This window comes from Hydractinia symbiolongicarpus, chromosome 9 (genome assembly GCF_029227915.1).
Source record: "Hydractinia symbiolongicarpus strain clone_291-10 chromosome 9, HSymV2.1, whole genome shotgun sequence".
NCBI lineage: Eukaryota > Metazoa > Cnidaria > Hydrozoa > Anthoathecata > Hydractiniidae > Hydractinia > Hydractinia symbiolongicarpus.
The window spans coordinates 9,429,114-9,452,585 of NC_079883.1; the positions used below are offsets into that span (position 1 = coordinate 9,429,114).

Sequence of the window (23,472 nt, forward strand, 5' to 3'; positions counted from 1 at the left end):
TGTAATTTGCATGAATATATTTTGTAATAGCTTGGCGAGATGAACCACCGCGTTCCTTTAGGGTAGCGATAGCAGCCTTGATCATGTCCACATATTTAGGGTGATCAGCTGTCTTCTTTGCAGCAGGTTTCTTCTTGGGTGCGATTTTCTTTGGAGAAGCTGCTTCACTCATTTTTAATGTTTTCTTACAACAATCCAACGATAAACGATGCTTGTTATCACAGTAGAAGTATACTAAACATTACCGTGTAAATGAGATATAATTTAAGACGGTGCGAAGTATGCGGACGTAAAAGTACCACTCCCGGGAATTGATTTGGCGCGAAAACAGAAATGTGTGTTTCTGTACATCGTATAATGTCCGTTTTGGGTGCCGCGACTATGCGAAAGCATGTTAATTTTTATTTGTAGCACGACGCAATAGTCTGAAAGAGAAGCTGCTGGAGTTTGAGGTCTTCAGCATTACATCTACTCTGTTAATTTGGGCTTCTTCCGCGCCCGTGTTAGGATTTTCATAAAGCGTTCTTTGGTTTGCGTTGCGTATGTCGGCCTACATCATCGACACGGCCTGTTTCCGGCTATTAGGAGCAATTCATATATTGGGCACTGCGTTTCGACTTTTTTATTAGACCACAGTAAAAAAATTCACTCACAGAAGTCCCTTTCTTTCATGGCTACAAACACGAAGAATTCTGTCGTAAGTAAAACGAATGCGCAAGCCAAAATAACGATGGGGCGAAGTCATAAGCATGGCCCTGTGGCCCAATGGATAAGGCATCTGACTACGAATCAGGGGATTCCAGGTTCGACTCCTGGCAGGGTCGCACTGTCGCATTTCGGCTGCATGGTCTACTGTGTAACGCGCGCGCACGTTCTGGCGTAATGCGTTGATAAACGGAATGTACGCAGTCATATTGGAAAGTAATATCACGCACTTAGTATCGTCGCCTTTGTTAGCATTCATGTAAGTTACCATCCACTCGCTACAGTCGCTCTCCATCCTACGGCTAAATCAACAGCCGTGATTTTTACTATGTCGCCGTCCATCCGTACGCGGTGACAGTTGTAAGCTTTACAGTAACGTGACATGCTCCACAAGCAGTTACGGTGTGTGGACGATGCCTATCATGGCAACGCTTGTTCTTTATCGCTTCTCGGCCTAATGGCTAAGATCAAGTGTAGTATCTGTTCTTATCAGTTTAATATCTGGTAGGCCATTCTCTGAATGGTCAGTATATTAATCTGATTTTTGGCCTTGGGTCATGGAGGTGGATTCATTCACGCCGTGACCACGGGTTGCCTTGGTGTTGCACTATTACCGATGGCGGCCCACATAAGCAATAAAAGAATAATAGCAGTCCTCTTTCCGACGGCACTCTGCATAGTCTACGGCGGGAACAAAACGCGTACACTGGGGGAGAATACAGCCTATGCCCCGCGACACGGCAGTTTATAACACACTCAAGCCACAAGCATTAACAAACTTTGAAGGGTACCCTCATGCTACGGTGCAGTTCCAACTCATACTTACCTGACGGGGAAGTAAAGACTGATCAATGAGGGTTTTCTTCCAGAGTGAGGCTCTTGCATTGCACTACGCTTGGGCTGACCTCTGCGATTACTGCAAACGTCAGTAACTCGACCGTACAATTTCTGGTAGTGGGGGCCTGCGTCCGCGCTCGCCCCCTCCTTAAGTCAAAATGAATGAGCTTAGAAAAGTTGCGCGGCCAAATGTCGGTGGTGACTTAAACGCTAAGGTAAAACCTCGCTTGGCTGTTACGAAACGTGATTGCGATATAAGTCCTCGGAAGGCGGCGGAATTTTATTTTATTTGCCATTCCGTCAGGGTTATTGGATGATCGGCAATAGATCGAGTTTGTATGCATTTGAAAGCTCTTTTTTCTCGTACTATCACCTGAAAATGTCGTAGGAAAATGTCATAGGAAACACTTTCAACAACCGCCACGTTCCTTAATTGTTATAACAAGAAATATATCACAGCACCATTGAAATGAAAAGGCAACAAATGAAAATGAAAAGCCTACGACACCGGGAGTTCCCAGGCGGTCCCCCATCCAAGTACTATCCCGGCCCGACGATGCTTAACTTCCGTGATCAGACGAGAACGGGTGTGTTCATCGTGGTATGGCCGTAGACATTAGTAGGGGCAAATACGTGCAATTTATTTTGACGTTGTGATCAAATTTTTTTATTTAATTTCTTTGAGTTACTTAGGACAAGGCGTATGCATGGATTATCTATTAGACTTTAAGGTTATAGTTTTGTGAAAAAAACAATGTTTTTTTAAAGATGTGTGGCTATAAAAATAGCCGTTGTTTTCTGAGTGTAGCGGTTTACTTCTTCTGTCCTTTGTCGTTCTTCTTTGGGAGTAAGACAGCTTGAATGTTTGGCAAAACACCACCAGCTGCAATGGTTACACCGCTCAAAAGTTTGTTTAATTCTTCATCATTACGAACAGCCAATTGTAAATGTCTTGGAATAATCCTAGCTTTTTTGTTGTCTCTTGCTGCGTTACCAGCCAACTCCAATATCTCAGCAGATAAATATTCCAAGACGGCTGCTAAGTAAACTGGTGCTCCAGATCCAATTCGGTTAGCATAGTGCCCTCTACGAAGGAATCTATGCACTCTACCGACTGGAAATTGAAGTCCAGCTCTTGAGGATCTTGTCTTGGCTTTAGCCTTAGCTTTTCCACCTTTTCCACGTCCAGACATAACTGCGATTTGATTTGTAAGTTAATACAAAAACGTACGAATATTTAACGTAAGTGTTAACGAAATAAACTTTACTCGTTTTTTCATCATAAAAATAGGATCGAAATCATGTTTTTTTAACCAATCATAATTAAGTATTAAACAAAAGATTTTTTTTTTAACCAATTAAATTGCGTATCGGCGTTTTCGGATCGAATTCGATCCGATTTTTTTACTTATAAACAAAAAGTTTTGACTTGCAGTTTAATGCTTATTTACAAGTTAAGTAGCAAAAATTTTTAACCATGTCTGACGCAGCAGCTAAAGGAGGAAAACAGGCACCTAAAGTAGCCAAGAAAGGTGAAAAAAGAGCCGGCAAAAAAGGAGGAAAGATTGGTGGAACTGGTGAAAAGAAACGCAAGAGAAAGAGAAAGGAAAGTTATGCTATTTACATCTACAATGTTTTGAAACAAGTTCACCCAGATGTCGGAGTTTCAAGCAAAGCTATGAGCATCATGAACTCATTTGTCAACGACATCTTTGAGCGCATTGCTTCCGAAGCTTCGCGTTTGGCTCTTCAAAACAAAAAGTCGACCATCTCTTCTCGTGAAATTCAAACCGCAGTACGTCTTCTCTTGCCTGGAGAACTTGCAAAACACGCAGTCAGTGAAGGAACAAAAGCCGTCACAAAATACACAAGCAGCAAGTAAACCAACGTCTACCAAACACAAACGGTCTTTTTTAAGACCACACATCTTTAAAAAAACATTTACTTGGCGTCACTACAAGTTAACCGAAGTTAATAAAACTTCTAAATAATGTGCTTAAGAACACTAGCCTACATTTAAAATACTTCCCCATGTGTGTGTGTGGATTAGCTTCACTTTTCATACGTATTATTAGCTGTACTTGCAGAAAAGACAAGTACATTGATCCATGTTATTGCTTACATTTAACTTAACCCAGCTTTTCACGGAAACACTCCCAGGCAAATTAACCCTACAAAGTATTTCTAAATTTTTTTTGTGTCATATATGACATAGTATCGTATAGCAATAAATGTAACTGTGACAAGACTTTACACATTGTGTAATTTGGAAGCGTGCACAAAGTAATGTTTTAAAAGATTTGTGGCTATAAAAATAGCCGTTTTTGTTGAGCAATGACAACGCTTAACCTCCGAATCCGTAAAGAGTTCTTCCTTGACGTTTTAAGGCATAAACAACATCCATAGCGGTAACGGTCTTGCGTTTAGCGTGCTCTGTGTAGGTTACAGCATCACGAATAACATTCTCTAAGAAAACCTTCAGTACACCTCTGGTTTCCTCATAGATAAGGCCAGAGATACGTTTGACACCACCTCGTCGAGCAAGACGTCGAATAGCAGGTTTTGTGATTCCCTGAATGTTATCACGAAGAATTTTTCGGTGACGTTTAGCACCTCCTTTTCCCAATCCTTTACCTCCTTTTCCGCGTCCAGACATATTGATATAGTTGCGTACAGAACGAGTACAAAAACAACGTTTGAGTTAACAGAATTCAGACAGCTTTAAAAAGAGGCCATAAAATTACCTACTGCTCGTGGAAACACCCTAATTAACCAATAGAGTTGCGTCATTACAAAATGTTCCGAACATTTTGTACATTTTTTTAAGTAAAACTGTAGTTTTTTTAAAAATTCGTGGTCTTAATGTTTCAGTAAGGCAATAAATTTGGCATCGTTGGAATTCGCCAAACCTTCTGCTACTTACTAAAAAAAAAAAAAGTCAAAAGCTTTTGTGTATCAGAAGATACAGCCGTTTTCCCGTAGCCAAAAAACACAGATTTTATAAAAATGTTAAAGTAATGAGCGTAATGTCATTATGCAGCCAATCAGAAATTACTTTCTTAGCACCAATCAAATGGTTTGTTTTGAACCTTAGCTGTCAATCAATATGAGAAATAAAACTTTGGCGCGATAGTGCATTTTAGACCGTCTTGTGTATCCGTACTACATCGACTTCTTAAAATATGGCTCGTACAAAGCAAACTGCACGTAAATCTACTGGAGGAAAGGCTCCACGAAAACAACTCGCCACTAAAGCTGCGAGGAAAAGCGCACCAGCTACTGGAGGAGTGAAAAAACCACATCGTTACAGACCTGGTACAGTTGCTCTCAGAGAAATCAGAAGATACCAGAAGTCAACCGAGCTCTTGATCCGCAAGTTGCCTTTCCAGCGTCTTGTGCGAGAAATTGCTCAGGACTTCAAAACAGATCTGCGATTCCAGAGCACAGCCGTTATGGCTCTGCAAGAGGCTTCTGAAGCGTACCTTGTTGGCTTGTTCGAGGATACTAACTTGTGTGCCATTCACGCAAAACGAGTTACAATCATGCCTAAAGACATCCAGTTGGCAAGAAGAATTCGTGGGGAACGTGCCTAAGCATCTTACCAAACAAAAAACGGCTATTTTTATAGCCACACATCCATAAAAAATATTACGGCTAGCTTTTTATATCAAACTTTGTTCTGCTTTCTGTTTAAATTTTATGCTACATAAAAATTTTATGCTACATAAAGTTTGACAATGTTAAAAATATGAAGGGCAAGAAAAGTAAAAGCAAGAAAATAAGAAATTTAAAAACGAAAATACTTAAACTTAGGGAATCTAATCTTAAAATTACTCTTTTTTAACTGTTTAAGTGACTTAAACAAGTTTAACTTTGTACCAAGATAATGTTTTTTTGTAAATGTGTGGCTATAAAAATAGCCGTTTGTTAATGTAATAGCCAGATACACACAAATTATTTTTTTGCGGTCTTCTTTGCTGCCTTTTTGGGAGTCTTTTTGACCTTCTTTGCTGCAGGTTTTTTAGCAACAGGCTTCTTTGTGGGTTTCTTAGCTGCTGGTTTCTTAGCCGAGGCTTTCTTTGTGGCAGGCTTCTTTGCTGCTTTCTTTGGCGTGCTCTTCTTTGCTGGCTTCTTTTTTGGTGTACTTTTCTTTGCAGTAGGCTTCTTTGCCGTTGGCTTTTTTGCTGCGGCCTTTTTCTTAGGTTTTTCTTTTTTTACCTGACCTAGCTTGAATGATCCAGAAGCACCAGTGCCTTTAGTTTGAATCAAATCGCCTGATGTTACTCCTCGTTTAAGAGCCATTTTCAGATGATGATCTGAGTTTTCAGCAACTTTGTAATTTGCATGAATATATTTTGTAATAGCTTGGCGAGATGAACCACCGCGTTCCTTTAGGGTAGCGATAGCAGCCTTGATCATGTCCACATATTTAGGGTGATCAGCTGTCTTCTTTGCAGCAGGTTTCTTCTTGGGTGCGATTTTCTTTGGAGAAGCTGCTTCACTCATTTTTAATGTTTTCTTACAACAATCCAACGATAAACGATGCTTGTTATCACAGTAGAAGTATACTAAACATTACCGTGTAAATGAGATATAATTTAAGACGGTGCGAAGTATGCGGACGTAAAAGTACCACTCCCGGGAATTGATTTGGCGCGAAAACAGAAATGTGTGTTTCTGTACATCGTATAATGTCCGTTTTGGGTGCCGCGACTATGCGAAAGCATGTTAATTTTTATTTGTAGCACGACGCAATAGTCTGAAAGAGAAGCTGCTGGAGTTTGAGGTCTTCAGCATTACATCTACTCTGTTAATTTGGGCTTCTTCCGCGCCCGTGTTAGGATTTTCATAAAGCGTTCTTTGGTTTGCGTTGCGTATGTCGGCCTACATCATCGACACGGCCTGTTTCCGGCTATTAGGAGCAATTCATATATTGGGCACTGCGTTTCGACTTTTTTATTAGACCACAGTAAAAAAATTCACTCACAGAAGTCCCTTTCTTTCATGGCTACAAACACGAAGAATTCTGTCGTAAGTAAAACGAATGCGCAAGCCAAAATAACGATGGGGCGAAGTCATAAGCATGGCCCTGTGGCCCAATGGATAAGGCATCTGACTACGAATCAGGGGATTCCAGGTTCGACTCCTGGCAGGGTCGCACTGTCGCATTTCGGCTGCATGGTCTACTGTGTAACGCGCGCGCACGTTCTGGCGTAATGCGTTGATAAACGGAATGTACGCAGTCATATTGGAAAGTAATATCACGCACTTAGTATCGTCGCCTTTGTTAGCATTCATGTAAGTTACCATCCACTCGCTACAGTCGCTCTCCATCCTACGGCTAAATCAACAGCCGTGATTTTTACTATGTCGCCGTCCATCCGTACGCGGTGACAGTTGTAAGCTTTACAGTAACGTGACATGCTCCACAAGCAGTTACGGTGTGTGGACGATGCCTATCATGGCAACGCTTGTTCTTTATCGCTTCTCGGCCTAATGGCTAAGATCAAGTGTAGTATCTGTTCTTATCAGTTTAATATCTGGTAGGCCATTCTCTGAATGGTCAGTATATTAATCTGATTTTTGGCCTTGGGTCATGGAGGTGGATTCATTCACGCCGTGACCACGGGTTGCCTTGGTGTTGCACTATTACCGATGGCGGCCCACATAAGCAATAAAAGAATAATAGCAGTCCTCTTTCCGACGGCACTCTGCATAGTCTACGGCGGGAACAAAACGCGTACACTGGGGGAGAATACAGCCTATGCCCCGCGACACGGCAGTTTATAACACACTCAAGCCACAAGCATTAACAAACTTTGAAGGGTACCCTCATGCTACGGTGCAGTTCCAACTCATACTTACCTGACGGGGAAGTAAAGACTGATCAATGAGGGTTTTCTTCCAGAGTGAGGCTCTTGCATTGCACTACGCTTGGGCTGACCTCTGCGATTACTGCAAACGTCAGTAACTCGACCGTACAATTTCTGGTAGTGGGGGCCTGCGTCCGCGCTCGCCCCCTCCTTAAGTCAAAATGAATGAGCTTAGAAAAGTTGCGCGGCCAAATGTCGGTGGTGACTTAAACGCTAAGGTAAAACCTCGCTTGGCTGTTACGAAACGTGATTGCGATATAAGTCCTCGGAAGGCGGCGGAATTTTATTTTATTTGCCATTCCGTCAGGGTTATTGGATGATCGGCAATAGATCGAGTTTGTATGCATTTGAAAGCTCTTTTTTCTCGTACTATCACCTGAAAATGTCGTAGGAAAATGTCATAGGAAACACTTTCAACAACCGCCACGTTCCTTAATTGTTATAACAAGAAATATATCACAGCACCATTGAAATGAAAAGGCAACAAATGAAAATGAAAAGCCTACGACACCGGGAGTTCCCAGGCGGTCCCCCATCCAAGTACTATCCCGGCCCGACGATGCTTAACTTCCGTGATCAGACGAGAACGGGTGTGTTCATCGTGGTATGGCCGTAGACATTAGTAGGGGCAAATACGTGCAATTTATTTTGACGTTGTGATCAAATTTTTTTATTTAATTTCTTTGAGTTACTTAGGACAAGGCGTATGCATGGATTATCTATTAGACTTTAAGGTTATAGTTTTGTGAAAAAAACAATGTTTTTTTAAAGATGTGTGGCTATAAAAATAGCCGTTGTTTTCTGAGTGTAGCGGTTTACTTCTTCTGTCCTTTGTCGTTCTTCTTTGGGAGTAAGACAGCTTGAATGTTTGGCAAAACACCACCAGCTGCAATGGTTACACCGCTCAAAAGTTTGTTTAATTCTTCATCATTACGAACAGCCAATTGTAAATGTCTTGGAATAATCCTAGCTTTTTTGTTGTCTCTTGCTGCGTTACCAGCCAACTCCAATATCTCAGCAGATAAATATTCCAAGACGGCTGCTAAGTAAACTGGTGCTCCAGATCCAATTCGGTTAGCATAGTGCCCTCTACGAAGGAATCTATGCACTCTACCGACTGGAAATTGAAGTCCAGCTCTTGAGGATCTTGTCTTGGCTTTAGCCTTAGCTTTTCCACCTTTTCCACGTCCAGACATAACTGCGATTTGATTTGTAAGTTAATACAAAAACGTACGAATATTTAACGTAAGTGTTAACGAAATAAACTTTACTCGTTTTTTCATCATAAAAATAGGATCGAAATCATGTTTTTTTAACCAATCATAATTAAGTATTAAACAAAAGATTTTTTTTTTAACCAATTAAATTGCGTATCGGCGTTTTCGGATCGAATTCGATCCGATTTTTTTACTTATAAACAAAAAGTTTTGACTTGCAGTTTAATGCTTATTTACAAGTTAAGTAGCAAAAATTTTTAACCATGTCTGACGCAGCAGCTAAAGGAGGAAAACAGGCACCTAAAGTAGCCAAGAAAGGTGAAAAAAGAGCCGGCAAAAAAGGAGGAAAGATTGGTGGAACTGGTGAAAAGAAACGCAAGAGAAAGAGAAAGGAAAGTTATGCTATTTACATCTACAATGTTTTGAAACAAGTTCACCCAGATGTCGGAGTTTCAAGCAAAGCTATGAGCATCATGAACTCATTTGTCAACGACATCTTTGAGCGCATTGCTTCCGAAGCTTCGCGTTTGGCTCTTCAAAACAAAAAGTCGACCATCTCTTCTCGTGAAATTCAAACCGCAGTACGTCTTCTCTTGCCTGGAGAACTTGCAAAACACGCAGTCAGTGAAGGAACAAAAGCCGTCACAAAATACACAAGCAGCAAGTAAACCAACGTCTACCAAACACAAACGGTCTTTTTTAAGACCACACATCTTTAAAAAAACATTTACTTGGCGTCACTACAAGTTAACCGAAGTTAATAAAACTTCTAAATAATGTGCTTAAGAACACTAGCCTACATTTAAAATACTTCCCCATGTGTGTGTGTGGATTAGCTTCACTTTTCATACGTATTATTAGCTGTACTTGCAGAAAAGACAAGTACATTGATCCATGTTATTGCTTACATTTAACTTAACCCAGCTTTTCACGGAAACACTCCCAGGCAAATTAACCCTACAAAGTATTTCTAAATTTTTTTTGTGTCATATATGACATAGTATCGTATAGCAATAAATGTAACTGTGACAAGACTTTACACATTGTGTAATTTGGAAGCGTGCACAAAGTAATGTTTTAAAAGATTTGTGGCTATAAAAATAGCCGTTTTTGTTGAGCAATGACAACGCTTAACCTCCGAATCCGTAAAGAGTTCTTCCTTGACGTTTTAAGGCATAAACAACATCCATAGCGGTAACGGTCTTGCGTTTAGCGTGCTCTGTGTAGGTTACAGCATCACGAATAACATTCTCTAAGAAAACCTTCAGTACACCTCTGGTTTCCTCATAGATAAGGCCAGAGATACGTTTGACACCACCTCGTCGAGCAAGACGTCGAATAGCAGGTTTTGTGATTCCCTGAATGTTATCTCGAAGAATTTTTCGGTGACGTTTAGCACCTCCTTTTCCCAATCCTTTACCTCCTTTTCCGCGTCCAGACATATTGATATAGTTGCGTACAGAACGAGTACAAAAACAACGTTTGAGTTAACAGAATTCAGACAGCTTTAAAAAGAGGCCATAAAATTACCTACTGCTCGTGGAAACACCCTAATTAACCAATAGAGTTGCGTCATTACAAAATGTTCCGAACATTTTGTACATTTTTTTAAGTAAAACTGTAGTTTTTTTAAAAATTCGTGGTCTTAATGTTTCAGTAAGGCAATAAATTTGGCATCGTTGGAATTCGCCAAACCTTCTGCTACTTACTAAAAAAAAAAAAAGTCAAAAGCTTTTGTGTATCAGAAGATACAGCCGTTTTCCCGTAGCCAAAAAACACAGATTTTATAAAAATGTTAAAGTAATGAGCGTAATGTCATTATGCAGCCAATCAGAAATTACTTTCTTAGCACCAATCAAATGGTTTGTTTTGAACCTTAGCTGTCAATCAATATGAGAAATAAAACTTTGGCGCGATAGTGCATTTTAGACCGTCTTGTGTATCCGTACTACATCGACTTCTTAAAATATGGCTCGTACAAAGCAAACTGCACGTAAATCTACTGGAGGAAAGGCTCCACGAAAACAACTCGCCACTAAAGCTGCGAGGAAAAGCGCACCAGCTACTGGAGGAGTGAAAAAACCACATCGTTACAGACCTGGTACAGTTGCTCTCAGAGAAATCAGAAGATACCAGAAGTCAACCGAGCTCTTGATCCGCAAGTTGCCTTTCCAGCGTCTTGTGCGAGAAATTGCTCAGGACTTCAAAACAGATCTGCGATTCCAGAGCACAGCCGTTATGGCTCTGCAAGAGGCTTCTGAAGCGTACCTTGTTGGCTTGTTCGAGGATACTAACTTGTGTGCCATTCACGCAAAACGAGTTACAATCATGCCTAAAGACATCCAGTTGGCAAGAAGAATTCGTGGGGAACGTGCCTAAGCATCTTACCAAACAAAAAACGGCTATTTTTATAGCCACACATCCATAAAAAATATTACGGCTAGCTTTTTATATCAAACTTTGTTCTGCTTTCTGTTTAAATTTTATGCTACATAAAAATTTTATGCTACATAAAGTTTGACAATGTTAAAAATATGAAGGGCAAGAAAAGTAAAAGCAAGAAAATAAGAAATTTAAAAACGAAAATACTTAAACTTAGGGAATCTAATCTTAAAATTACTCTTTTTTAACTGTTTAAGTGACTTAAACAAGTTTAACTTTGTACCAAGATAATGTTTTTTTGTAAATGTGTGGCTATAAAAATAGCCGTTTGTTAATGTAATAGCCAGATACACACAAATTATTTTTTTGCGGTCTTCTTTGCTGCCTTTTTGGGAGTCTTTTTGACCTTCTTTGCTGCAGGTTTTTTAGCAACAGGCTTCTTTGTGGGTTTCTTAGCTGCTGGTTTCTTAGCCGAGGCTTTCTTTGTGGCAGGCTTCTTTGCTGCTTTCTTTGGCGTGCTCTTCTTTTTTGGTGTACTTTTCTTTGCAGTAGGCTTCTTTGCCGTTGGCTTTTTTGCTGCGGCCTTTTTCTTAGGTTTTTCTTTTTTTACCTGACCTAGCTTGAATGATCCAGAAGCACCAGTGCCTTTAGTTTGAATCAAATCGCCTGATGTTACTCCTCGTTTAAGAGCCATTTTCAGATGATGATCTGAGTTTTCAGCAACTTTGTAATTTGCATGAATATATTTTGTAATAGCTTGGCGAGATGAACCACCGCGTTCCTTTAGGGTAGCGATAGCAGCCTTGATCATGTCCACATATTTAGGGTGATCAGCTGTCTTCTTTGCAGCAGGTTTCTTCTTGGGTGCGATTTTCTTTGGAGAAGCTGCTTCACTCATTTTTAATGTTTTCTTACAACAATCCAACGATAAACGATGCTTGTTATCACAGTAGAAGTATACTAAACATTACCGTGTAAATGAGATTTAATTTAAGACGGTGCGAAGTATGCGGACGTAAAAGTACCACTCCCGGGAATTGATTTGGCGCGAAAACAGAAATGTGTGTTTCTGTACATCGTATAATGTCCGTTTTGGGTGCCGCGACTATGCGAAAGCATGTTAATTTTTATTTGTAGCACGACGCAATAGTCTGAAAGAGAAGCTGCTGGAGTTTGAGGTCTTCAGCATTACATCTACTCTGTTAATTTGGGCTTCTTCCGCGCCCGTGTTAGGATTTTCATAAAGCGTTCTTTGGTTTGCGTTGCGTATGTCGGCCTACATCATCGACACGGCCTGTTTCCGGCTATTAGGAGCAATTCATATATTGGGCACTGCGTTTCGACTTTTTTATTAGACCACAGTAAAAAAATTCACTCACAGAAGTCCCTTTCTTTCATGGCTACAAACACGAAGAATTCTGTCGTAAGTAAAACGAATGCGCAAGCCAAAATAACGATGGGGCGAAGTCATAAGCATGGCCCTGTGGCCCAATGGATAAGGCATCTGACTACGAATCAGGGGATTCCAGGTTCGACTCCTGGCAGGGTCGCACTGTCGCATTTCGGCTGCATGGTCTACTGTGTAACGCGCGCGCACGTTCTGGCGTAATGCGTTGATAAACGGAATGTACGCAGTCATATTGGAAAGTAATATCACGCACTTAGTATCGTCGCCTTTGTTAGCATTCATGTAAGTTACCATCCACTCGCTACAGTCGCTCTCCATCCTACGGCTAAATCAACAGCCGTGATTTTTACTATGTCGCCGTCCATCCGTACGCGGTGACAGTTGTAAGCTTTACAGTAACGTGACATGCTCCACAAGCAGTTACGGTGTGTGGACGATGCCTATCATGGCAACGCTTGTTCTTTATCGCTTCTCGGCCTAATGGCTAAGATCAAGTGTAGTATCTGTTCTTATCAGTTTAATATCTGGTAGGCCATTCTCTGAATGGTCAGTATATTAATCTGATTTTTGGCCTTGGGTCATGGAGGTGGATTCATTCACGCCGTGACCACGGGTTGCCTTGGTGTTGCACTATTACCGATGGCGGCCCACATAAGCAATAAAAGAATAATAGCAGTCCTCTTTCCGACGGCACTCTGCATAGTCTACGGCGGGAACAAAACGCGTACACTGGGGGAGAATACAGCCTATGCCCCGCGACACGGCAGTTTATAACACACTCAAGCCACAAGCATTAACAAACTTTGAAGGGTACCCTCATGCTACGGTGCAGTTCCAACTCATACTTACCTGACGGGGAAGTAAAGACTGATCAATGAGGGTTTTCTTCCAGAGTGAGGCTCTTGCATTGCACTACGCTTGGGCTGACCTCTGCGATTACTGCAAACGTCAGTAACTCGACCGTACAATTTCTGGTAGTGGGGGCCTGCGTCCGCGCTCGCCCCCTCCTTAAGTCAAAATGAATGAGCTTAGAAAAGTTGCGCGGCCAAATGTCGGTGGTGACTTAAACGCTAAGGTAAAACCTCGCTTGGCTGTTACGAAACGTGATTGCGATATAAGTCCTCGGAAGGCGGCGGAATTTTATTTTATTTGCCATTCCGTCAGGGTTATTGGATGATCGGCAATAGATCGAGTTTGTATGCATTTGAAAGCTCTTTTTTCTCGTACTATCACCTGAAAATGTCGTAGGAAAATGTCATAGGAAACACTTTCAACAACCGCCACGTTCCTTAATTGTTATAACAAGAAATATATCACAGCACCATTGAAATGAAAAGGCAACAAATGAAAATGAAAAGCCTACGACACCGGGAGTTCCCAGGCGGTCCCCCATCCAAGTACTATCCCGGCCCGACGATGCTTAACTTCCGTGATCAGACGAGAACGGGTGTGTTCATCGTGGTATGGCCGTAGACATTAGTAGGGGCAAATACGTGCAATTTATTTTGACGTTGTGATCAAATTTTTTTATTTAATTTCTTTGAGTTACTTAGGACAAGGCGTATGCATGGATTATCTATTAGACTTTAAGGTTATAGTTTTGTGAAAAAAACAATGTTTTTTTAAAGATGTGTGGCTATAAAAATAGCCGTTGTTTTCTGAGTGTAGCGGTTTACTTCTTCTGTCCTTTGTCGTTCTTCTTTGGGAGTAAGACAGCTTGAATGTTTGGCAAAACACCACCAGCTGCAATGGTTACACCGCTCAAAAGTTTGTTTAATTCTTCATCATTACGAACAGCCAATTGTAAATGTCTTGGAATAATCCTAGCTTTTTTGTTGTCTCTTGCTGCGTTACCAGCCAACTCCAATATCTCAGCAGATAAATATTCCAAGACGGCTGCTAAGTAAACTGGTGCTCCAGATCCAATTCGGTTAGCATAGTGCCCTCTACGAAGGAATCTATGCACTCTACCGACTGGAAATTGAAGTCCAGCTCTTGAGGATCTTGTCTTGGCTTTAGCCTTAGCTTTTCCACCTTTTCCACGTCCAGACATAACTGCGATTTGATTTGTAAGTTAATACAAAAACGTACGAATATTTAACGTAAGTGTTAACGAAATAAACTTTACTCGTTTTTTCATCATAAAAATAGGATCGAAATCATGTTTTTTTAACCAATCATAATTAAGTATTAAACAAAAGATTTTTTTTTTAACCAATTAAATTGCGTATCGGCGTTTTCGGATCGAATTCGATCCGATTTTTTTACTTATAAACAAAAAGTTTTGACTTGCAGTTTAATGCTTATTTACAAGTTAAGTAGCAAAAATTTTTAACCATGTCTGACGCAGCAGCTAAAGGAGGAAAACAGGCACCTAAAGTAGCCAAGAAAGGTGAAAAAAGAGCCGGCAAAAAAGGAGGAAAGATTGGTGGAACTGGTGAAAAGAAACGCAAGAGAAAGAGAAAGGAAAGTTATGCTATTTACATCTACAATGTTTTGAAACAAGTTCACCCAGATGTCGGAGTTTCAAGCAAAGCTATGAGCATCATGAACTCATTTGTCAACGACATCTTTGAGCGCATTGCTTCCGAAGCTTCGCGTTTGGCTCTTCAAAACAAAAAGTCGACCATCTCTTCTCGTGAAATTCAAACCGCAGTACGTCTTCTCTTGCCTGGAGAACTTGCAAAACACGCAGTCAGTGAAGGAACAAAAGCCGTCACAAAATACACAAGCAGCAAGTAAACCAACGTCTACCAAACACAAACGGTCTTTTTTAAGACCACACATCTTTAAAAAAACATTTACTTGGCGTCACTACAAGTTAACCGAAGTTAATAAAACTTCTAAATAATGTGCTTAAGAACACTAGCCTACATTTAAAATACTTCCCCATGTGTGTGTGTGGATTAGCTTCACTTTTCATACGTATTATTAGCTGTACTTGCAGAAAAGACAAGTACATTGATCCATGTTATTGCTTACATTTAACTTAACCCAGCTTTTCACGGAAACACTCCCAGGCAAATTAACCCTACAAAGTATTTCTAAATTTTTTTTGTGTCATATATGACATAGTATCGTATAGCAATAAATGTAACTGTGACAAGACTTTACACATTGTGTAATTTGGAAGCGTGCACAAAGTAATGTTTTAAAAGATTTGTGGCTATAAAAATAGCCGTTTTTGTTGAGCAATGACAACGCTTAACCTCCGAATCCGTAAAGAGTTCTTCCTTGACGTTTTAAGGCATAAACAACATCCATAGCGGTAACGGTCTTGCGTTTAGCGTGCTCTGTGTAGGTTACAGCATCACGAATAACATTCTCTAAGAAAACCTTCAGTACACCTCTGGTTTCCTCATAGATAAGGCCAGAGATACGTTTGACACCACCTCGTCGAGCAAGACGTCGAATAGCAGGTTTTGTGATTCCCTGAATGTTATCACGAAGAATTTTTCGGTGACGTTTAGCACCTCCTTTTCCCAATCCTTTACCTCCTTTTCCGCGTCCAGACATATTGATATAGTTGCGTACAGAACGAGTACAAAAACAACGTTTGAGTTAACAGAATTCAGACAGCTTTAAAAAGAGGCCATAAAATTACCTACTGCTCGTGGAAACACCCTAATTAACCAATAGAGTTGCGTCATTACAAAATGTTCCGAACATTTTGTACATTTTTTTAAGTAAAACTGTAGTTTTTTTAAAAATTCGTGGTCTTAATGTTTCAGTAAGGCAATAAATTTGGCATCGTTGGAATTCGCCAAACCTTCTGCTACTTACTAAAAAAAAAAAAAGTCAAAAGCTTTTGTGTATCAGAAGATACAGCCGTTTTCCCGTAGCCAAAAAACACAGATTTTATAAAAATGTTAAAGTAATGAGCGTAATGTCATTATGCAGCCAATCAGAAATTACTTTCTTAGCACCAATCAAATGGTTTGTTTTGAACCTTAGCTGTCAATCAATATGAGAAATAAAACTTTGGCGCGATAGTGCATTTTAGACCGTCTTGTGTATCCGTACTACATCGACTTCTTAAAATATGGCTCGTACAAAGCAAACTGCACGTAAATCTACTGGAGGAAAGGCTCCACGAAAACAACTCGCCACTAAAGCTGCGAGGAAAAGCGCACCAGCTACTGGAGGAGTGAAAAAACCACATCGTTACAGACCTGGTACAGTTGCTCTCAGAGAAATCAGAAGATACCAGAAGTCAACCGAGCTCTTGATCCGCAAGTTGCCTTTCCAGCGTCTTGTGCGAGAAATTGCTCAGGACTTCAAAACAGATCTGCGATTCCAGAGCACAGCCGTTATGGCTCTGCAAGAGGCTTCTGAAGCGTACCTTGTTGGCTTGTTCGAGGATACTAACTTGTGTGCCATTCACGCAAAACGAGTTACAATCATGCCTAAAGACATCCAGTTGGCAAGAAGAATTCGTGGGGAACGTGCCTAAGCATCTTACCAAACAAAAAACGGCTATTTTTATAGCCACACATCCATAAAAAATATTACGGCTAGCTTTTTATATCAAACTTTGTTCTGCTTTCTGTTTAAATTTTATGCTACATAAAAATTTTATGCTACATAAAGTTTGACAATGTTAAAAATATGAAGGGCAAGAAAAGTAAAAGCAAGAAAATAAGAAATTTAAAAACGAAAATACTTAAACTTAGGGAATCTAATCTTAAAATTACTCTTTTTTAACTGTTTAAGTGACTTAAACAAGTTTAACTTTGTACCAAGATAATGTTTTTTTGTAAATGTGTGGCTATAAAAATAGCCGTTTGTTAATGTAATAGCCAGATACACAAAATGTCGTAGGAAAATGTCATAGGAAACACTTTCAACAACCGCCACGTTCCTTAATTGTTATAACAAGAAATATATCACAGCACCATTGAAATGAAAAGGCAACAAATGAAAATGAAAAGCCTACGACACCGGGAGTTCCCAGGCGGTCCCCCATCCAAGTACTATCACTATTGCAGCAAGTAAACCAACGTCTACCAAACACAAACGGTCTTTTTTAAGACCACACATCTTTAAAAAAACATTTACTTGGCGTCACTACAAGTTAACCGAAGTTAATAAAACTTCTAAATAATGTGCTTAAGAACACTAGCCTACATTTAAAATACTTCCCCATGTGTGTGTGTGGATTAGCTTCACTTTTCATACGTATTATTAGCTGTACTTGCAGAAAAGACAAGTACATTGATCCATGTTATTGCTTACATTTAACTTAACCCAGCTTTTCACGGAAACACTCCCAGGCAAATTAACCCTACAAAGTATTTCTAAATTTTTTTTGTGTCATATATGACATAGTATCGTATAGCAATAAATGTAACTGTGACAAGACTTTACACATTGTGTAATTTGGAAGCGTGCACAAAGTAATGTTTTAAAAGATTTGTGGCTATAAAAATAGCCGTTTTTGTTGAGCAATGACAACGCTTAACCTCCGAATCCGTAAAGAGTTCTTCCTTGACGTTTTAAGGCATAAACAACATCCATAGCGGTAACGGTCTTGCGTTTAGCGTGCTCTGTGTAGGTTACAGCATCACGAATAACATTCTCTAAGAAAACCTTCAGTACACCTCTGGTTTCCTCATAGATAAGGCCAGAGATACGTTTGACACCACCTCGTCGAGCAAGACGTCGAATAGCAGGTTTTGTGATTCCCTGAATGTTATCACGAAGAATTTTTCGGTGACGTTTAGCACCTCCTTTTCCCAATCCTTTACCTCCTTTTCCGCGTCCAGACATATTGATATAGTTGCGTACAGAACGAGTACAAAAACAACGTTTGAGTTAACAGAATTCAGACAGCTTTAAAAAGAGGCCATAAAATTACCTACTGCTCGTGGAAACACCCTAATTAACCAATAGAGTTGCGTCATTACAAAATGTTCCGAACATTTTGTACATTTTTTTAAGTAAAACTGTAGTTTTTTTAAAAATTCGTGGTCTTAATGTTTCAGTAAGGCAATAAATTTGGCATCGTTGGAATTCGCCAAACCTTCTGCTACTTACTAAAAAAAAAAAAAGTCAAAAGCTTTTGTGTATCAGAAGATACAGCCGTTTTCCCGTAGCCAAAAAACACAGATTTTATAAAAATGTTAAAGTAATGAGCGTAATGTCATTATGCAGCCAATCAGAAATTACTTTCTTAGCACCAATCAAATGGTTTGTTTTGAACCTTAGCTGTCAATCAATATGAGAAATAAAACTTTGGCGCGATAGTGCATTTTAGACCGTCTTGTGTATCCGTACTACATCGACTTCTTAAAATATGGCTCGTACAAAGCAAACTGCACGTAAATCTACTGGAGGAAAGGCTCCACGAAAACAACTCGCCACTAAAGCTGCGAGGAAAAGCGCACCAGCTACTGGAGGAGTGAAAAAACCACATCGTTACAGACCTGGTACAGTTGCTCTCAGAGAAATCAGAAGATACCAGAAGTCAACCGAGCTCTTGATCCGCAAGTTGCCTTTCCAGCGTCTTGTGCGAGAAATTGCTCAGGACTTCAAAACAGATCTGCGATTCCAGAGCACAGCCGTTATGGCTCTGCAAGAGGCTTCTGAAGCGTACCTTGTTGGCTTGTTCGAGGATACTAACTTGTGTGCCATTCACGCAAAACGAGTTACAATCATGCCTAAAGACATCCAGTTGGCAAGAAGAATTCGTGGGGAACGTGCCTAAGCATCTTACCAAACAAAAAACGGCTATTTTTATAGCCACACATCCATAAAAAATATTACGGCTAGCTTTTTATATCAAACTTTGTTCTGCTTTCTGTTTAAATTTTATGCTACATAAAAATTTTATGCTACATAAAGTTTGACAATGTTAAAAATATGAAGGGCAAGAAAAGTAAAAGCAAGAAAATAAGAAATTTAAAAACGAAAATACTTAAACTTAGGGAATCTAATCTTAAAATTACTCTTTTTTAACTGTTTAAGTGACTTAAACAAGTTTAACTTTGTACCAAGATAATGTTTTTTTGTAAATGTGTGGCTATAAAAATAGCCGTTTGTTAATGTAATAGCCAGATACACACAAATTATTTTTTTGCGGTCTTCTTTGCTGCCTTTTTGGGAGTCTTTTTGACCTTCTTTGCTGCAGGTTTTTTAGCAACAGGCTTCTTTGTGGGTTTCTTAGCTGCTGGTTTCTTAGCCGAGGCTTTCTTTGTGGCAGGCTTCTTTGCTGCTTTCTTTGGCGTGCTCTTCTTTTTTGGTGTACTTTTCTTTGCAGTAGGCTTCTTTGCCGTTGGCTTTTTTGCTGCGGCCTTTTTCTTAGGTTTTTCTTTTTTTACCTGACCTAGCTTGAATGATCCAGAAGCACCAGTGCCTTTAGTTTGAATCAAATCGCCTGATGTTACTCCTCGTTTAAGAGCCATTTTCAGATGATGATCTGAGTTTTCAGCAACTTTGTAATTTGCATGAATATATTTTGTAATAGCTTGGCGAGATGAACCACCGCGTTCCTTTAGGGTAGCGATAGCAGCCTTGATCATGTCCACATATTTAGGGTGATCAGCTGTCTTCTTTGCAGCAGGTTTCTTCTTGGGTGCGATTTTCTTTGGAGAAGCTGCTTCACTCATTTTTAATGTTTTCTTACAACAATCCAACGATAAACGATGCTTGTTATCACAGTAGAAGTATACTAAACATTACCGTGTAAATGAGATATAATTTAAGACGGTGCGAAGTATGCGGACGTAAAAGTACCACTCCCGGGAATTGATTTGGCGCGAAAACAGAAATGTGTGTTTCTGTACATCGTATAATGTCCGTTTTGGGTGCCGCGACTATGCGAAAGCATGTTAATTTTTATTTGTAGCACGACGCAATAGTCTGAAAGAGAAGCTGCTGGAGTTTGAGGTCTTCAGCATTACATCTACTCTGTTAATTTGGGCTTCTTCCGCGCCCGTGTTAGGATTTTCATAAAGCGTTCTTTGGTTTGCGTTGCGTATGTCGGCCTACATCATCGACACGGCCTGTTTCCGGCTATTAGGAGCAATTCATATATTGGGCACTGCGTTTCGACTTTTTTATTAGACCACAGTAAAAAAATTCACTCACAGAAGTCCCTTTCTTTCATGGCTACAAACACGAAGAATTCTGTCGTAAGTAAAACGAATGCGCAAGCCAAAATAACGATGGGGCGAAGTCATAAGCATGGCCCTGTGGCCCAATGGATAAGGCATCTGACTACGAATCAGGGGATTCCATGTTCGACTCCTGGCAGGGTCGCACTGTCGCATTTCGGCTGCATGGTCTACTGTGTAACGCGCGCGCACGTTCTGGCGTAATGCGTTGATAAACGGAATGTACGCAGTCATATTGGAAAGTAATATCACGCACTTAGTATCGTCGCCTTTGTTAGCATTCATGTAAGTTACCATCCACTCGCTACAGTCGCTCTCCATCCTACGGCTAAATCAACAGCCGTGATTTTTACTATGTCGCCGTCCATCCGTACGCGGTGACAGTTGTAAGCTTTACAGTAACGTGACATGCTCCACAAGCAGTTACGGTGTGTGGACGATGCCTATCATGGCAACGCTTGTTCTTTATCGCTTCTCGGCCTAATGGCTAAGATCAAGTGTAGTATCTGTTCTTATCAGTTTAATATCTGGTAGGCCATTCTCTGAATGGTCAGTATATTAATCTGATTTTTGGCCTTGGGTCATGGAGGTGGATTCATTCACGCCGTGACCACGGGTTGCCTTGGTGTTGCACTATTACCGATGGCGGCCCACATAAGCAATAAAAGAATAATAGCAGTCCTCTTTCCGACGGCACTCTGCATAGTCTACGGCGGGAACAAAACGCGTACACTGGGGGAGAATACAGCCTATGCCCCGCGACACGGCAGTTTATAACACACTCAAGCCACAAGCATTAACAAACTTTGAAGGGTACCCTCATGCTACGGTGCAGTTCCAACTCATACTTACCTGACGGGGAAGTAAAGACTGATCAATGAGGGTTTTCTTCCAGAGTGAGGCTCTTGCATTGCACTACGCTTGGGCTGACCTCTGCGATTACTGCAAACGTCAGTAACTCGACCGTACAATTTCTGGTAGTGGGGGCCTGCGTCCGCGCTCGCCCCCTCCTTAAGTCAAAATGAATGAGCTTAGAAAAGTTGCGCGGCCAAATGTCGGTGGTGACTTAAACGCTAAGGTAAAACCTCGCTTGGCTGTTACGAAACGTGATTGCGATATAAGTCCTCGGAAGGCGGCGGAATTTTATTTTATTTGCCATTCCGTCAGGGTTATTGGATGATCGGCAATAGATCGAGTTTGTATGCATTTGAAAGCTCTTTTTTCTCGTACTATCACCTGAAAATGTCGTAGGAAAATGTCATAGGAAACACTTTCAACAACCGCCACGTTCCTTAATTGTTATAACAAGAAATATATCACAGCACCATTGAAATGAAAAGGCAACAAATGAAAATGAAAAGCCTACGACACCGGGAGTTCCCAGGCGGTCCCCCATCCAAGTACTATCCCGGCCCGACGATGCTTAACTTCCGTGATCAGACGAGAACGGGTGTGTTCATCGTGGTATGGCCGTAGACATTAGTAGGGGCAAATACGTGCAATTTATTTTGACGTTGTGATCAAATTTTTTTATTTAATTTCTTTGAGTTACTTAGGACAAGGCGTATGCATGGATTATCTATTAGACTTTAAGGTTATAGTTTTGTGAAAAAAACAATGTTTTTTTAAAGATGTGTGGCTATAAAAATAGCCGTTGTTTTCTGAGTGTAGCGGTTTACTTCTTCTGTCCTTTGTCGTTCTTCTTTGGGAGTAAGACAGCTTGAATGTTTGGCAAAACACCACCAGCTGCAATGGTTACACCGCTCAAAAGTTTGTTTAATTCTTCATCATTACGAACAGCCAATTGTAAATGTCTTGGAATAATCCTAGCTTTTTTGTTGTCTCTTGCTGCGTTACCAGCCAACTCCAATATCTCAGCAGATAAATATTCCAAGACGGCTGCTAAGTAAACTGGTGCTCCAGATCCAATTCGGTTAGCATAGTGCCCTCTACGAAGGAATCTATGCACTCTACCGACTGGAAATTGAAGTCCAGCTCTTGAGGATCTTGTCTTGGCTTTAGCCTTAGCTTTTCCACCTTTTCCACGTCCAGACATAACTGCGATTTGATTTGTAAGTTAATACAAAAACGTACGAATATTTAACGTAAGTGTTAACGAAATAAACTTTACTCGTTTTTTCATCATAAAAATAGGATCGAAATCATGTTTTTTTAACCAATCATAATTAAGTATTAAACAAAAGATTTTTTTTTTAACCAATTAAATTGCGTATCGGCGTTTTCGGATCGAATTCGATCCGATTTTTTTATTGATAAACAAAAAGTTTTGACTTGCAGTTTAATGCTTATTTACAAGTTAAGTAGCAAAAATTTTTAACCATGTCTGACGCAGCAGCTAAAGGAGGAAAACAGGCACCTAAAGTAGCCAAGAAAGGTGAAAAAAGAGCCGGCAAAAAAGGAGGAAAGATTGGTGGAACTGGTGAAAAGAAACGCAAGAGAAAGAGAAAGGAAAGTTATGCTATTTACATCTACAATGTTTTGAAACAAGTTCACCCAGATGTCGGAGTTTCAAGCAAAGCTATGAGCATCATGAACTCATTTGTCAACGACATCTTTGAGCGCATTGCTTCCGAAGCTTCGCGTTTGGCTCTTCAAAACAAAAAGTCGACCATCTCTTCTCGTGAAATTCAAACCGCAGTACGTCTTCTCTTGCCTGGAGAACTTGCAAAACACGCAGTCAGTGAAGGAACAAAAGCCGTCACAAAATACACAAGCAGCAAGTAAACCAACGTCTACCAAACACAAACGGTCTTTTTTAAGACCACACATCTTTAAAAAAACATTTACTTGGCGTCACTACAAGTTAACCGAAGTTAATAAAACTTCTAAATAATGTGCTTAAGAACACTAGCCTACATTTAAAATACTTCCCCATGTGTGTGTGTGGATTAGCTTCACTTTTCATACGTATTATT

General features: G+C 40.3%; 2 protein-coding genes and 12 non-coding genes across 14 annotated transcripts; 8 read left to right on the forward strand and 6 right to left on the reverse strand.

The window, feature by feature from the left end:
• Positions 1 to 1,146: 1,146 nt before the first annotated feature.
• Positions 1,147 to 1,338, forward strand: LOC130660944 (U2 spliceosomal RNA). Its single transcript, XR_008988140.1, has one exon. It is a non-coding gene; the product is annotated as a U2 spliceosomal RNA (small nuclear RNA).
• A 185-nt stretch (positions 1,339 to 1,523) lies between these two features.
• LOC130659898 (U1 spliceosomal RNA) lies at positions 1,524 to 1,688 on the forward strand. Its single transcript, XR_008987102.1, has one exon. It is a non-coding gene; the product is annotated as a U1 spliceosomal RNA (small nuclear RNA).
• A 350-nt stretch (positions 1,689 to 2,038) lies between these two features.
• LOC130661632 (5S ribosomal RNA) lies at positions 2,039 to 2,157 on the reverse strand. The gene has a single exon (XR_008988810.1). It is a non-coding gene; the product is annotated as a 5S ribosomal RNA (ribosomal RNA).
• A 4,865-nt stretch (positions 2,158 to 7,022) lies between these two features.
• LOC130660945 (U2 spliceosomal RNA) lies at positions 7,023 to 7,214 on the forward strand. The gene has a single exon (XR_008988142.1). It is a non-coding gene; the product is annotated as a U2 spliceosomal RNA (small nuclear RNA).
• A 185-nt stretch (positions 7,215 to 7,399) lies between these two features.
• LOC130659900 (U1 spliceosomal RNA) lies at positions 7,400 to 7,564 on the forward strand. Its single transcript, XR_008987103.1, has one exon. It is a non-coding gene; the product is annotated as a U1 spliceosomal RNA (small nuclear RNA).
• A 350-nt stretch (positions 7,565 to 7,914) lies between these two features.
• Positions 7,915 to 8,033, reverse strand: LOC130661633 (5S ribosomal RNA). Its single transcript, XR_008988811.1, has one exon. It is a non-coding gene; the product is annotated as a 5S ribosomal RNA (ribosomal RNA).
• A 3,250-nt stretch (positions 8,034 to 11,283) lies between these two features.
• LOC130657577 (histone H1-delta-like) lies at positions 11,284 to 12,158 on the reverse strand. Its single transcript, XM_057460565.1, has one exon. It carries the CDS (start codon positions 11,910 to 11,912, stop codon positions 11,373 to 11,375), a length of 540 nt encoding a protein of 179 aa, XP_057316548.1. The 5' UTR covers positions 11,913 to 12,158; the 3' UTR covers positions 11,284 to 11,372.
• A 728-nt stretch (positions 12,159 to 12,886) lies between these two features.
• LOC130660946 (U2 spliceosomal RNA) lies at positions 12,887 to 13,078 on the forward strand. The gene has a single exon (XR_008988143.1). It is a non-coding gene; the product is annotated as a U2 spliceosomal RNA (small nuclear RNA).
• A 185-nt stretch (positions 13,079 to 13,263) lies between these two features.
• On the forward strand, positions 13,264 to 13,428 carry LOC130659901 (U1 spliceosomal RNA). The gene has a single exon (XR_008987104.1). It is a non-coding gene; the product is annotated as a U1 spliceosomal RNA (small nuclear RNA).
• A 350-nt stretch (positions 13,429 to 13,778) lies between these two features.
• On the reverse strand, positions 13,779 to 13,897 carry LOC130661634 (5S ribosomal RNA). The gene has a single exon (XR_008988812.1). It is a non-coding gene; the product is annotated as a 5S ribosomal RNA (ribosomal RNA).
• Positions 13,898 to 19,343: 5,446 nt separating this feature from the next.
• Positions 19,344 to 20,129, reverse strand: LOC130657585 (histone H1-delta-like). Its single transcript, XM_057460572.1, has one exon. It carries the CDS (start codon positions 20,027 to 20,029, stop codon positions 19,490 to 19,492), a length of 540 nt encoding a protein of 179 aa, XP_057316555.1. The 5' UTR covers positions 20,030 to 20,129; the 3' UTR covers positions 19,344 to 19,489.
• Positions 20,130 to 21,003: 874 nt separating this feature from the next.
• Positions 21,004 to 21,195, forward strand: LOC130660947 (U2 spliceosomal RNA). Its single transcript, XR_008988144.1, has one exon. It is a non-coding gene; the product is annotated as a U2 spliceosomal RNA (small nuclear RNA).
• Positions 21,196 to 21,380: 185 nt separating this feature from the next.
• Positions 21,381 to 21,545, forward strand: LOC130659902 (U1 spliceosomal RNA). The gene has a single exon (XR_008987105.1). It is a non-coding gene; the product is annotated as a U1 spliceosomal RNA (small nuclear RNA).
• Positions 21,546 to 21,895: 350 nt separating this feature from the next.
• LOC130661635 (5S ribosomal RNA) lies at positions 21,896 to 22,014 on the reverse strand. Its single transcript, XR_008988813.1, has one exon. It is a non-coding gene; the product is annotated as a 5S ribosomal RNA (ribosomal RNA).
• Positions 22,015 to 23,472: the final 1,458 nt, after the last annotated feature.

Bases quoted from the DNA above. Each gene is read 5' to 3' on its own strand.
- LOC130657577 (XM_057460565.1), bottom strand. From the start codon at position 11,912: ATGAGTGAAGCAGCTTCTCCAAAGAAAATCGCACCCAAGAAGAAACCT.
- LOC130657585 (XM_057460572.1), bottom strand. From the start codon at position 20,029: ATGAGTGAAGCAGCTTCTCCAAAGAAAATCGCACCCAAGAAGAAACCT.